The following is a 14776-nucleotide window of genomic DNA, read 5'->3' as shown; positions in this document are numbered from 1 at the left end:
CACGGTATTTTAAAAACATTAAAGGCAATTTTTTCATTAGTAATTTACCTATCCTTTAACGAGGGAAAAGATAATTTCTGGTTTAGTTTCTTAACAATTACTTTATTAACTGAATAGTGTTCTTTTAAGCCCTTTTTTTGTTCTTATAGAAGGAATTTAGTAATTATTCAACAAAACTGTTCTAGATTTGCTCCAAAAGTCACATTCAAAGTTGCCTTGAATTTTGGGTAACTTTGAATAAGATTAGCCTTCGATATGGAAACCGTATATTTTCTAGATATTTTACAGTTTGTGTGAAGATTATACGACATGTTCATATTTTTTAGATGTGAATCTGTCCAAATATTCCTGACAGTGCGTTCAAAAACCGACATTTGACTTGGTATTGCCATAATAAAACGAGATGAACTAATTAAGTTGAAATAAAAAACTTGTTTTTTTTAGATTTTTTAATTAATGCGAATAAAAATGAAAATTTTCTGTTTAATAATAAATTCTACGCTTATTTAGCTATCAAACGAGATCAAAATGAATCACCTATAACAATTATTTTAGGCAAAGTAAATAAATACATAACAAAAATCTATTCACACCACTCCTTGAATAAAATGTCGTCATCAATATAAATACGGTCGCCTTTTATAGATAGCTGTTGCTCTTTTATAATATTCACAATATCGGCTTTATTAACTTGACATGTCTCAACGTTAGAGGACCAAGACCAACCTCCTAAAAAGCATTTTTGGAGCACTGAGACAGTAATTTCTAAAGGAGTAACTTTTAGAACTCTCCCTGGAAACAGACTACCCTCTTCTCTAAAAACACAGTGCGTATTGTTTCTTATATCTTCATCTATGCCGTTTCCTTTGCCTGCAAGCTTGTCTGGAGTCACATCCATCAAAATGCCACTTGAATCACCTACTAAATATTCTTCAATAAGTTCTTCTTCAACGATAACTTCGCTCTCTACTTGTAAATCAGGACCTCCTTCATTTACAACACATTCTTCCATTTCCTGAATTATATCTTCTTGTTGGTTTGCAATCCTTTTATCGTCAACTGCACTACCTGATGTTATTATGGGTTCGGAAGGTTGGTGAACTAAAGCCTCAACTGCTACTATTTCTAATTTCTAATTCTAATACCATTTTCTTGCGACTCATTTTCAGAACTTGTGTCGTTTGTTTTTCTGTTTTTAGTTTCTTCACTTTGCGCATCTTCTTTCTTGTCTTCTGCTTCTGTATTGTTTGTAGTCTTCTTTTTCTTTTTGTTCTTTGAATCCACAGGTCTTCCTCGTTTTTTCGACTGTGCGCCAGTTTCATCTCCCGTTCCTTGTTTACTTTTGTGTGACTTGTCTCTTTCTTCATAATATTTTTCAACCTCCTCCAACTTTGAACCATTCAAAGTGACCCAAATTTCTCTGTTTGGTAACGTGGTCAAAATCTAATTCGTTTTACGCGTAAATACAAAACCAAATTAAATTATTCTTTAAAAAAAGCGATATATAAATTCTACTGAAGTGTGGAAACCAAAACTTACCAGTCAATATTCAGATTTATATATTTAATTCCGATTCTAAAACTGAGCAACAAATCACACCAAACTACTTTCGCCAAGAAAAAACCGCGAAAGTTTAAAAAAATACAATAGGGAATCGGACAATTTTTCAGAAAGTGTCTAGAATTAACTAAAATATATATGTACAGCCATGAAAAATAATATTTTATTAAAATAAAGCTTAATAGTCTCTAAAATGTGCTAAAACTACCTTAAAATTTAAATAGAAACAAATTGGCGCGCAAACGTAACAAAATGTCAAATTGAACGCGTGACGTCATTTGTAGGTAAACAAGCTACGAAATCAAAGGCAAGGTGTTATTTTAAAGTTTTTGTGAAGTTTGAAGTCGTTATGGAAAGGAAAACATATCGTTGGTGTGTAGTACCTCAATGTAGGAATACTTCTATAATTACCCCAAATAAACTATTTATTGATGTACCTCGAAAATCCGACATACGAAAAAAATGGTTGGTCCTAGCACGACGAAATGTCTGTAAATTCAGCGATATACTTTTGTGATGATCACTTCGACGTAAGTACACTTTATGCAGTGAGTGATACATAGATCGAAGCATGTGTTAATAATTATATAGTAAATGTTGTGTTATATTCACTAGTGCCTTTAATTATGTAATGTAATAATTATGTATTCGAATTTTAGCTGCCGAATGATATGGAAAATTACATGCGATGGAAGGACTGTATTACTATCGATTTGAGGGCGTGTAGCTTACCATTAGGCACATGACTTGTCCGTCCCGTCACTTGATATTATAAAAAAAAATCAAATGCGCAACAAGAAACTTGATAAACAATGGGTAATGAAGGTATGTATACAAACAACATTTATGCATTCTCGTTTAATTAGAAAAGCAAGTTATCGTACAACACAGATACTTTCTACAATTTTACCTAGTGATTTTACAACAATTTACGTTTAATCCATAAATTACGACATAACGTTGACTATATTCAGTTTCTGTAATGCACACTTCTAAGGCTCAATGTGATCCGTAAACTAGTTTACTCATAAGGTACGACGACGGAAAGGCAAAAAATTTTGCAGTAACAACATGCGGAGTCAATTCTGTTGGTGGAAATTTTTTAACTCCTGTGATTGGTCAATCAAAAATAGTCCAAGCAAACCGAGTCATACTTTTGTGTAGCGCCACGCCTTCCCGACCTCCGCTACGTAATCTAAGCGCTTTTCGTAAAGAAATGATTACGTCGAAATTGCGTGGGCAAGTTTCGGCGGCGCTAGACTAAGACGCAGACTGGTTTAAACGATCACAATATAACGAATTTTATCTTTTGTATCGCTAGAAACTCGAAAAAGACAACACTAGAGTTTTCCTAGAGTAGTTAAATTCGATTATAAAAGAAGAGCAATAGGCATGTTGAAAATTAAATTTCAAATTATGAAATTTCTGACTACGTAGTCAGGTTGAAGTTCAGCTGAAATTTGGATCACTTGGTCAGAGACGTCAGGTGGTGATTACACTCAATGATACATATCAAACAAATTTAACAAAAAATAACAAGTAAAATAGCGATTACAAGTTATGCTTAGTTCTATAAACATTCCATTCAACTACTACACTCATTTTATGTGGCGACCAAATTTTTTTGACATAATATAGAATACATATTTTTCTAAACGTACTTGTTATGTTGAGCACAATCTCCAGCTTAAATTTGTAGCATCGATAAGGATTTCTCCTTGTCTTGTATATTTGAACACCTCTATCAGCTCTTTAACAGAAATATAATTCTAACATTGAAAATGAAAAGCAATAACGTTTTTCATAAGTTAAACATTGAATCGTTAACAGTATTTAAATTCAGCATGAATGTTTTTAAATTCTACATCGTTGTTAGAATTCCTCATATTCATCATAAAATGTATGCTCTAAGTGTTTATGGTCTAAATGTCATTTAAATTTTTTCGGGCCAAAAATGAGATCAGCGTCAGGCGCTCCTTTCGGGTGTTGGTACTTCTGTCGTACGTGCTGCCCTCTGTTAGGGTTCCCGCTACCTCCTGACCCACCGCCGCTTTCGGCACTATATTCTTCTTCTTCTTGTCTCTCTGATATATTTAGTGTTAATCTGTAAACCATAGACAAAATGAAAACTCCCAATAAAACAACGTAACAAGAAAACTATATTGTTTTAATGCCACATGCGAATGTCCAGCACTTGTCAAGAAAGTATATACTTACCGCTTGACTCGCTCCATCTCTTGTTTATCAACTAGCGCCTGTTGCTGCAAATTACTCGCAAGTTCTGGAGGAGCATGGAAAGACTTATACTGCGGCTTGGTGCCCTTGCGCACCATCAACACGAATTCCACACCTTCCTTCCCTTGCTGAAAAACATCTCTATGACTATCTTTCTATAGTCACAAACAATTGGCCTAATTAGTATTGTATCATCCAAATATTACAACACAGCATGCAAAAGTGTAGAAGTGATGTGGGTAAATTAAAAGTTTTAAAAAATTGGAAACATTTTACAGATAATACTACTAAATTAAATGTATACACAGGCTGTATATTTGAAAGTGGGACATACTTATAGAGTGCGTTATATTCCTGATTCTGAACCCAAAGAAATAATAAACTAATGAACTCAAACTTTACAAAAAAAAATTGTTTTTATTTTTTTATCGACTACTACTTGTGAACAACATTAGTTATCGAAATCTATGCACGTCACTATTATTGCTCCGACGCAACGGCGAGCTGCGGCACGGCGGCGAAAAACAAAGCACAAGTCGGGGATGGGGGCGCGGGCGCATAGAGACAGTGCACGCGCGACCTTGGTCTAGTGAAGATACGGAAATTATTTGTACTTCCGCTCGCTCGCGCAAAATAGATATTTATTCTAACGTCGAATTGACTGAGATGGTGCGACTTTACGCAATAAGTGAAGAGGTGCTTTTAGTAGGAAGGGAGATGTGAAATCATTGTTATTGTTGCTGTCTCACTCGGCGCTCGCTTGGTAGTATTCCCATTGCACTCGAAATCAATCGTAAAGGGAATAGGTTTATTCCTATGTACACTCCAAAACAAATTTGTTGATTTATTTTTTGGTCTATCCCATATCGTAATTTTATTTTAGTCTATATTAAGTTGTAACATGATTTACTTTGACATGTATGAATATGTCTCACTTTCAAATATACAGCCTGTATAATGAAAAGTCGAAAAATATTAGAAACGAGGTAAATCCATGTATGCATTATTCAATGCTTAAAATTGATAATACACAGTTAATATTACAACACTTAACAAAATCGTGTTAAATTGTTATTGTTTGGTACATTGAGAACACATGAAGCATGAAACTTAAGAATGAAATTAAACTCTATGCCGCTTTCAATAAGAAAGGTCCAAAATATCAGACTTAATGGGCTTTTGACTGTACATGTTTGTAATACCTGTGTGGCAAAAAGTATTAATGCTTACCAGTAACTGTTCGTAGGTCTTTTTAGTAGTCTGCCGGCACACCATTGGCACCGCTATGTCTCTCTGCTGCGGTCTGTTCTCTCGTTGCCTCTCTGCTATATTTTCCATTACCATCTTTTCAAAGGCTGATTCGAATTCTACATCCTCTACCTGTAAATATGTAGATAGATAGAAATTTTATTCACATCATTGACTTATTCACATACATGACAAGTATTTTTACTAAAATGAACGAAAACTATCACTGTAATTATATTAAACCACTAAGAATCGGACAACATAGGAAAACAGTTTTACCGATCGCGTTTCTGTCTTGTATATATCCATATATAGTCCGTTTTTATTGAAGATGGAAAAATTTGACAATTCATTGCGCAAAAGTGTTGCCCGTTCTCAAGTAGCTAGTGATTGCAGTCGATAAATATGAATGAATGAATGAATGAATTATCGACTGAATATTGGTTACGCTTACGCAATGATTGTCCGAACTTGTTAAATTTGAATCATCATCGGCCCATTATTCGTGCCACTGCTGGGCTACTATTGCTTTTATTTTTTTTATTATAAATTAACATTGAAAAACGTAAAAAACTGTATAATAAAAATATACGTCATCTTTACTTATGCTGGTAATTGGTATATGCGAGTCGTTATTATATTACTTATTATAGACAAAAGTAGCTACTAAAATTTAAACAAATAAATAAAATGCCGCACGGGCACAGCGGGCCGGTTGAATTTGCCGCATTCGACTACCACTCTTTGGCTTGTTCGGATGTGCTAACTTGCGCTCGCGCTTATTACGTTTCTTTTGTTAGTTCACGTTATTGTTACGTACGTTGTTAAGTACATTTCAATTGTCAACTTTTGTAAGTTCATCACATCTATTAAAAATCAAAAAGGGAAATTTTGTGGTTTTTCATTTTAATTCAGTATAGATAATCAAATCCAACTATCATTATTAAAAATGTATATGAATAAAAACGAGTTCAGGTGGTATTCTACATAGTCTACAATAGGGCAATAATTTGAACGTGCGTCTGTAGATACTTTACGAATTGATTTTGATACTCGCGGGCCAAACGTCAAAATAAGAGTAAAGACGGCGATAACGCAATTACTAATCATTAGAATGTTATAAGTCTCACAATTCATACATTTTTTGGAAACTATTATCATCTTTCCAGCCTATCGATAAATCTATCGACAACAGCTACATGACTATTTAAAATTTTACGAAAACTGGCAACCCTGCAAATGTCAAATTTTTCCATCTTCAATAAAAACGGACTATAGTTGATACCCTAAAATAGCTGACACCAAAATGTCAGATATGTGATTTACTTGGACTACTGAAAAGTCTAGTTGTTTACGACACAAAAATTCACATCTCCTGTTAAGAATTTTTTAAGCAACTACGGATCCCTATAGCAGACAAACCATTATGACTTGTAGTGTAGTATACTACCGTAGACACTTACCGGTTTTGCTGCGGGTCTCCTAGGTTCAATAGTCATTTCATCAGCTTGAATTTCATTATCTTCATTACCTGCATTTTCTGTTATAGGTTCTTCATCAGAACTTTCGTCAGGCAGTTGAGGGTTGTCAGTCTCATCATCCGTCTCAATAATTGTATCCAGACCATCATTTACACTGTTATCTTCACCCTGGTCATCATTATCGCCTTGCTCATCTTCGCCTAATTCAGGGTACAAGCTTTGCCTCAGTTCTTCAATTGCATCTTTACATTGTTGCCAACTCGTATAGAGAGTCAATTTAGGCCTCAATGAAGTTAAACATTCTTGGTAAATATATTTCACATAAATGGGAAACTGGTTCTCGTCACTCCAGTAAGGATCTGAATATTTGAACCAGTAATAATTTTGGAAGAAAACTAAGAAATAATCAAGCCTTTTTTTACTAGAACCACTATTAAAGTAAGCTCCACAAGTTTCAAGCAGAGCACAAACTAGTCTTATTCTGAACACATTATCTGGAGGATCAAGAGGAGACACATTACCATGATCGTTTGTTACACCAAAAGTGATAAATGAGTACAACACAGTGAACACATCACGAGAGTCTAACAATTTATAATTGTACAACTCTCCCAAGTAACGTACTGTTGCTATTCTTCTTTGGTTGTACCTGGGATGAGGATCTTCCATGGTTAGCCTAATTTCTTCTAAAATAGTATCTACAGCTGCTGGGGCAACGGCTTCTTGCCAGGCGGAAAGTTCAGCAGTTAATTTAGCTAAAGCACGTCTGGCACTGGCTCTAACTCTCCAACCTCCAGCCAAATGTTGTATAGCAATAGATGAAACGTCAGGGTCATCCCAGTTCAATTTTCGCATTAATCGCAAAATTTTCTCCTCATTACTCTTTTGTAAATCTTCATGCAAGATTTTCCGAATAAATTGGTTCATTGCAGGTTCTTCCTCCTTAGGCTGTGCAGGAGTCTCAGGTGGACAAACATAATAAAATGCATTTTCGATTTGCGTGACGTAGCGTGAGTCGAGAGCTGACACAGTCTGTCGAAGTTTGTTATATTTAATTTTTATTAACATTGAATCTTTGTTAAAAAATTACATAGAGAAATTATTATAGTTTGCGCTTCTTTATTTTAGATTAATCAGGTAAATTTAGGATCTACTATGAACAAATATGTTACATTTCACTTGGCTCCAACTAGGAAGATAACTATGCTGGGAAAGACAAGATATCACGGAGGGTGTAGTTTTTTGTTTTTGTGAGTATGTATATCGATGGGTAATAAGGTGATTAGGTAGACTACTAGACTTTCGTTTTATATAGCCTATGAAAAATTATGGGAATCTTACCTTTTTTCTCATCATTTGCTGTAAGTATATCATTGTTCTTTGATGTGTATCTGGATTACAATATAAGTATCTACCACAAGTTTCTAAGAGATTGCATGCCATTTCTATATGGTGATGTTTGAAGTCATGTAACAAAACTTTTAAACAGTACAGTGCTTCCATCTTTGAGTACATGCTGAATTTCACTAATTCTCCAATGAATCGTACTACTTTTATCTGAAAGAGAATCGGCAGAAAAAATCTATTTAGACAATAAAATTACTACTTTATACCAATACTGACATTGATTTTGATCAGGTGTGGGAAGTCTTTTTCCCATACATTTAGTCATCAGTGTCCACTGACATATATCAGTTTGGATAGCAACTTGTATATTACAAAGGTAATTTACTATTAAAACTCTCACTGTGGTCATTAATATACAAAGACTGGTTAATAATGAAAATTCTCCCCTCTTTGGACCATTCCAAATCTAAACCAGTGTCCGTATGTAGGTTTAGGTTTACATAAAAGTCAATTACCTTAGATTCAATATTAATTTGATCCTTTTTCCTAACATGATATTTGAAGTCTTGTTTCAACATCTGACAGAGTTCCGCACATACATCAGGAAGTACAGGATATAAGATAGCTGCAAACCTTGCATAAAATGGCAGTAAATCGAGTCTAGTACGAGCCACACTAAAAAGAACCCTTGTCAGTTTTTTTCTATTGTTCTTTGTACTCAAATTCAGTACAAAATCTACAGCTGCATTGTCTATAAGTTCCCTATTGATACAATTAGGGAGTTCGTTCAAAAATGCATCCAGTGCATATTTATTAGAGATGTTTGCAGGTTGAGATTCTTCTTGTTCCACATCAGGAACTGATGAAGGCTCTTCAGTGTCGCTAAGCTCGTCTTCTTTGAGATCTTCATCAAGCATTTCTTCTGTCACTGTTTCTGGTTTATTCTTTACTGTCTGCTAATAATGAAAAATTTGTTATAGTGGATAACATTGTTATATACATTTAAATTTTTGTTAAATTACTACCTGATTGCAATTGTTATTATTCAAGTAAGTTTCATAACTGTGTGGAAACAAAACATCTTTTCTGGTGTAAAATGGACTAAAATAATTCCATGCATAAAATAAAATAATTGCATTTCTGAATCAAAGATAATGTGTTATCTAAAGTAAAAAAAATACATAACAAGAAGACTAACCTTCACTTGCTTATTTAATATTATATCTTAACACAAATAGATCTGGTTTTAGTAATACCTCTTTCATTTGATAATTAGGCATGAAGACTTTCAAGTCTGGCAAGCTAGTATAGAATGTTCTTGTATCTTCATCTTGCCAGGGATCTGCACCTGCTTGCAGTGTGAACTCCTCATTGCCTCCAATAGTAACAGTCCCTTGGGCCTCTGTGACTGCTAAGGAAAGGACTGGAGGCTCACCAGCTTCGCCTAAGTCTTCTCCAAGTACTTCTGCAAAGCTTTGTGCTCCTGCTAGAAGTTTGTCATATGTTGCCTAGAAGAACAAATAATGTATTGTGTTCAAGAGAACTCAGAATTCAAAGATAATAAGCTGCAAATTTTTATTTGAATATCGCCATGGAACAAGATTCATCAATGTGTAGCTGGATCTGTAAATTAAAAAATGTATGCTGTCTAGGACACAGTCATTTGTTTATCACAAGTATTTTTTTCTGATACAAATTGCTGAGTATCCTACAAAATGCCTAATAAAAGTAATTGTAGTGAAACATTACCTGATGCTGCTCTAATTGGTCCTTTCTCTCCTGAGATAGTTCTCCCCTGGTGTGCAAAGTTCTTTGATTAGCTGCATGCAGGGCCTGCAGCTGTGTCCTTTCACTCAACAGGTGCTTAGTCAGAGATATAAAATAGTCCTTCAGGAGAGTTCTCACAATGTTCTGTTTTTCAGCTGGTAGGAAAGTGTTCCGTGGTATTGTTATGTTGTATTTCTACAACAATTAAAATAGATTAGATATTTATCTAGTGTTGTGTATACAAAGGCAACAGGGAAATAATGGTATAAGTTAGTAAATTTAACTACATATTGCAGAATAATGATAATTAATTATAAAATATTAATAATTAAATGACGCAAATATCATTTTACCTCAGCAGCATCTTTTATCTTCTTAGGAACTAATCCAGCATAATCCTCCCCACAGTGCTTACAGAATGACAGTAGTATAGGAATGTTATTGTGTTCTTCTTTGTCCATGTTTATTAAAACAGTCAGTACATTCCCCAACAATGGCAAGCCAGTCTTATTAGCAAATATACCAATTGCTACCAACTCGGCATAAAATCTTATATCAACACGCAATTTGGACGAATTCGTTATCTTATCTGTAGCTTTAAAAGTCAAAATCTTTTGCCAATTTTCGAAAAAATTTGTTGAAAATTCACTATAAGTACGATGGAGAGCAGAACACAAATTCAGTGCGGCGGGAATATCTGACATCTTTAACTTGGCCTCAGCAATAGCAGCTGCAACTTCTGAGACATATTTAGTAAGATTCAACGCGCTGAAATCCTTCAAAAGTGCGTCAATTTGGGTCGCGCTGAACGATTTCAATTTCTTGACGAAAGTTGTGTTTTTCTTTAAACCCGAGTCTAACTTTGAAAAATAGTTTTCTGGAGGCCTTATACAGTTCAAATTTTGATTACGCATCTCATTTTTTAACTTCAGTCTAGCTTCTAGGTTAGTTATGTATTCGGACAATGCAAGTTTCTCATTTTCCTCTGTATTTTGCGGGGTGTTGTCTTTCGACGATTTTTCATCGGTTGGATCTTTTTCAGTTGATGTCATATTTGCAAATGCAACGCAAAATTCACTAAAATCTTAAGCAAAACAGGCTTTTGATAATTGTTTTGTTCCACTTGCTTTCAGGCAAAAACAGTGGTCTCGAACGAAAGTCAAAATGCGAAATCGGTAGGGTTGCCAAGTAAAATCGGTATATTTGGACCAAAAATCGGTAAATAAAAAAACAATAAACTGAACAAATGTCTAGGTTTTAAAGTAGGAATAGTATTTACTCACTAATGATATCATGAAAATATTAACAGTTAAGTGTTCACGCGTCGATCGACATTTGAGCAGTAGGGAGTCCCTGTAAAATATTCAAGAAAGAAGCGCCAAATCAGTAGAAATATCGAAAAATCGGAAGACTCGAGATCACTGGGCAAAAAATATTCCATCCTCTACTCTAGGCAAAAAATACTAAACCCAACTGTCATGTCAAGTTATTTTTTAAATAATTTTTCACCCATTTATTTAGGCTGGCAAAGGTTTCACCATACAGCCTCTTCGTAAAAATTGTTACCTTTCCTTGATTTGATGTAAAAGGCGACAAGCGCCTGTTTTATCTGTTTTTTTCTTTGAATTTATATCATATGTCATGAAGGGTAGATGTTATGTTAATATATTTAAAGACCACTGTAAGCTTCTATGTTTTCAATAGGTCCTCTCTTGAGCGCAGGATATCTTCAGGTTTACTATACTCGTACAATTCCAGCAGTTGATTATTGAGGTTAAGGCGCAGTAAATTGAAGGATATACAGGAAAAAATGTATGGTCCAGAGCTTAGACTAATTTTTCCATCCTCTAAGGGAGATAACACTATTTAGTAATGAACCAATTTATTATTTCAATTATATTATTCTTAATAAAAAAAATAATAGCGTTAAAGTAACAGTATTATAGCAATAAATAATTCACAGTCCTGCTTAAAAGTATCTGTATTTACATAAAACAAATAAAAAAATATCGAATAAACAAAAAGGACGGCCAAAAGTTGTTAATCCATGAAATATTGCCAATAGGATAAAAAATCTTTCCACAGGAAATAGTTTTATAAGATTATCTTATTAAATTTGGTGTTTTAAGTAAAAAATATGATTTGATAATATTTTGTTTGTATGTACATATTTTGTTTGTTTGTACGTACATGCACATAATTTAAAAACAATATAATACATCTTGCATTAATTTTTAGTCCTTTTCACTGTTACTGTTTCAATGCTCAAGTCAGGATTTGAGTATTGTTTAAAGCACTCGAAATCATACTCAAGTCCCTGCCATTAGGGTCGTATTTCCAGTGCTTGTGTTTCAATTGCAATCCTGACTTGAGCATTGAGTAGAGTTCTAGAATACGACCCTCAGAGTGTTTATTTTTTTTCCATCCTTTATATCACAGTGGAGCCAATTAAAAGCAAGATGTAAAATGTTGCATCGTTTTCGTTCAGCAACTTCTACTTTGGATAGGTCGCACCTATAGAATTATAGTGACCTAATCCAAAATTTTAAGATTTTGACTTTTAGTCATAAAATGACTGGATGACTATCTTCGTCGACTGCTATGTTTATAAAACATAGGCCTAAATTTGCGCGGAAATGCAAAAACCTAGACTTTGGACTTTTTCACACCTGCCCATTTCCTTACGTCCGTTCAGTTTGAGACAGACGGAACTGTGCCGCGAGGATAATAAGTAAGGTGTTACGTCTACGATTACGACAACCTAAACCGAATTAAGCCGGTACAAAACAAAAAATGAAGGTATGTGGATGTTACTATTTTTTAATAAAGTGAAGACCTGCTTCGTGTTGAGTTTAACTTATAGCAAAATTTACTCACGCCGAAGGGTCTTATTTGTCATTAAGTCATTCGTTGACTAAAAAATTGTATTGCTTTATAGACGCAATCATCGTTCGGTCTATGTATGAAGAAACTTATTTATGATTATGTCCCTCTTATAATATTAATGTGGTTATAGTTATAGTGGTTATTTTAGCCAGTCTGGAAATGAAATAGTTTTGTTACATTGATAACCACTATCAAGCTACACATTGACGTATCTTGTTCCGCTGCACTGAAGGCGATTTTCGAACAAAAATGTGTAGTCTGATGTACCGTTGTCCATACATTTCAATAACAGAACGCTACCTGCGCCCGCTGCCGTACTGAGCGATCGGGCTGCCAGGGCTTTGGCGCGCAGTTTCCGTCGAGTCACCGAAATCTCATGATTAAGGACCACGAATCGGTTCGAAACATGTCGAGCAAAAATTCGACTTAAATACGTGAGTTATCCGTTATTTTTAGTTAATATATAAAATAAGCTATTTCTATTTGATGTTTCCAATTTTAGGTAACTTACATACAACGGAATGAAGAGAAGGACAGATTTTATTTTACAAAAACTAAAACATCAAGTAAGACTACACTTTCTGAAATGTGATTTACTAGCATATTTATACTAGATTACGAACTCTAGTTTAATAACTGTTTTTTTGTTTCCAGGGAAACGTGTTTACTAATAATAGAGCACTAGAGGCACCAAGAAACACTCAATAAAAAATGTGATGGTGGTATTATTCTTATGGTAGGTTATTTAAATGTTACTACAATGTACTAATTTACTCATTTAGCTTATTTTTCGGATACGAATATCTTAATTTATAGCAATTCAAATTTTCATAGTAACACCCATGAAGTGACTATACTATCTCCGGGGGAATATCCAGAAAAGGAAGTAAGTCACAGTTTTTTTAAATACCTTATTATTTATAATCATTATCATTACCTTGACAACCTTACAACCTTAGGTGTGTGTGTATGAATCTGCCCCGAAGGTAGAAAGCAAAATGTTTGAATATACCGACAAAACACTTAGAAAAAACAGAACAATTATAATATAATTAACAATATGAATACAGTGACTTGCCATTTATTAGTAACCTAGTATGAATTCGCCGTTTACTTGGCCACAGAACATCCGAAAACATTGATATTATTGAAGTACGCGAAAACAGAATGCATGCATTCCCATCATAGGCAATGGAGCCACAGGCGGCAAACTTTATTGACAAATGGCTGTCTCTCGCGCCGACTCTTCCCCTCAAAGTAAAGCGTGAATATAGTTACGATAGATTTTTAATAGCATCTGTATGAAACTGCCTCGTGTACGAAGGGTCCAAATCTTCTCCTACTTACGCAAGAAGTTTTGTTATAAGAAGATTGTTGATGTTGAGTTGATGAGGACCTGTTGGAAGAGGATGTTGATGATGATCTACTTGAAGAAGAAAGACTATTTTCTATATTCGGAACATTCTGAAAGAAACTTTCAGAATATTCCTGATATACAAAATAGTTTTGCGGTTATAAAAATAAGTTTAATAAAGGAGGTAAAAAAGTATACAAGGATAGGTTTAATTAAGGTACATACCATAGTAAAATTGTCAAAGTAATGATAGTAATTATAATGATTATATTTAATTAATTAATAAGGTATTTAAAAAAACCAGTGATCTGATCACTTACCTCCTCTTCTGGCTTTTCCTCAGGAGATGGTATATTCACTACTTCGGTGTTATTATGAAAATTTAAATTGTTGTAAATTATAGCTGATAAGCTAAATGAGAAAAAATTTTACATTATAGTAACACATATTTATATGTTAACGGTAAGATTCGCTCTGGACCTTTTGGAGGGAAAAGTGTCGTTTTTATTTTGACTTTCAATTATTTTGTCAAATCTAGTTTAAAGTGGAATAGGATAGTGCTATTGTGCTTTAATCGAAGATTAAAACGCGAAATTATACGAATCTCGAACTAAAATACCCGTATCGGCCCGTTCTAAGGAATCCCGAGTCAATCCAAGCACGCCGCCGCCTCAAATTGCCTTTCCTCTTTGTGGCGGCCATATTTACAGAAAAACTAATTTTTACGTTTTCGGCTGAAGGACTTTGTTTCCAGCAATAAATTAAAAGAAAAAGTTAACGGTAATGTATGCCATTCGGCAGGCTTATTACCGCAGGCTTATTACCGATCTTTAGCGACCAGTCGTTTTAGTAATAGTTGCACGATTATCGCTGTCAAAACATAAATTCGTATTACGGA

General features: G+C 34.3%; 1 protein-coding gene across 3 annotated transcripts; it reads right to left on the bottom strand.

Moving 5' to 3' along the window:
- Positions 1–2412: 2412 nt before the first annotated feature.
- On the bottom strand, positions 2413–10816 carry LOC113236175 (regulator of nonsense transcripts 2). 3 transcript variants are annotated; one of them, XM_026472187.1, is made up of 9 exons: positions 9992–10816; positions 9621–9833; positions 9128–9379; positions 8387–8827; positions 7866–8081; positions 6507–7556; positions 5026–5175; positions 3778–3950; positions 2413–3664 (listed from the first exon to the last, which is right to left on the bottom strand). In XM_026472187.1, exons 1-9 carry the CDS (start codon positions 10688–10690, stop codon positions 3490–3492), a joined length of 3369 nt encoding a protein of 1122 aa, XP_026327972.1. In that variant the 5' UTR covers positions 10691–10816; the 3' UTR covers positions 2413–3489. The 3 variants fall into 3 exon arrangements, with proteins under 3 accessions (XP_026327972.1, XP_026327979.1, XP_026327985.1); XM_026472194.1 differs by having other exon boundaries at positions 3778–3923; XM_026472200.1 differs by having other exon boundaries at positions 8387–8588; positions 9195–9379.
- Positions 10817–14776: the final 3960 nt, after the last annotated feature.

Source organism: Hyposmocoma kahamanoa, unplaced genomic scaffold (genome assembly GCF_003589595.1).
Source record: "Hyposmocoma kahamanoa isolate Upper Pololo Valley unplaced genomic scaffold, ASM358959v1 102, whole genome shotgun sequence".
Lineage (NCBI taxonomy): Eukaryota > Metazoa > Arthropoda > Insecta > Lepidoptera > Cosmopterigidae > Hyposmocoma > Hyposmocoma kahamanoa.
The sequence above is the reverse complement of the archived record's forward strand: the minus strand, read 5'-3'. Positions and strand labels throughout refer to the sequence as shown.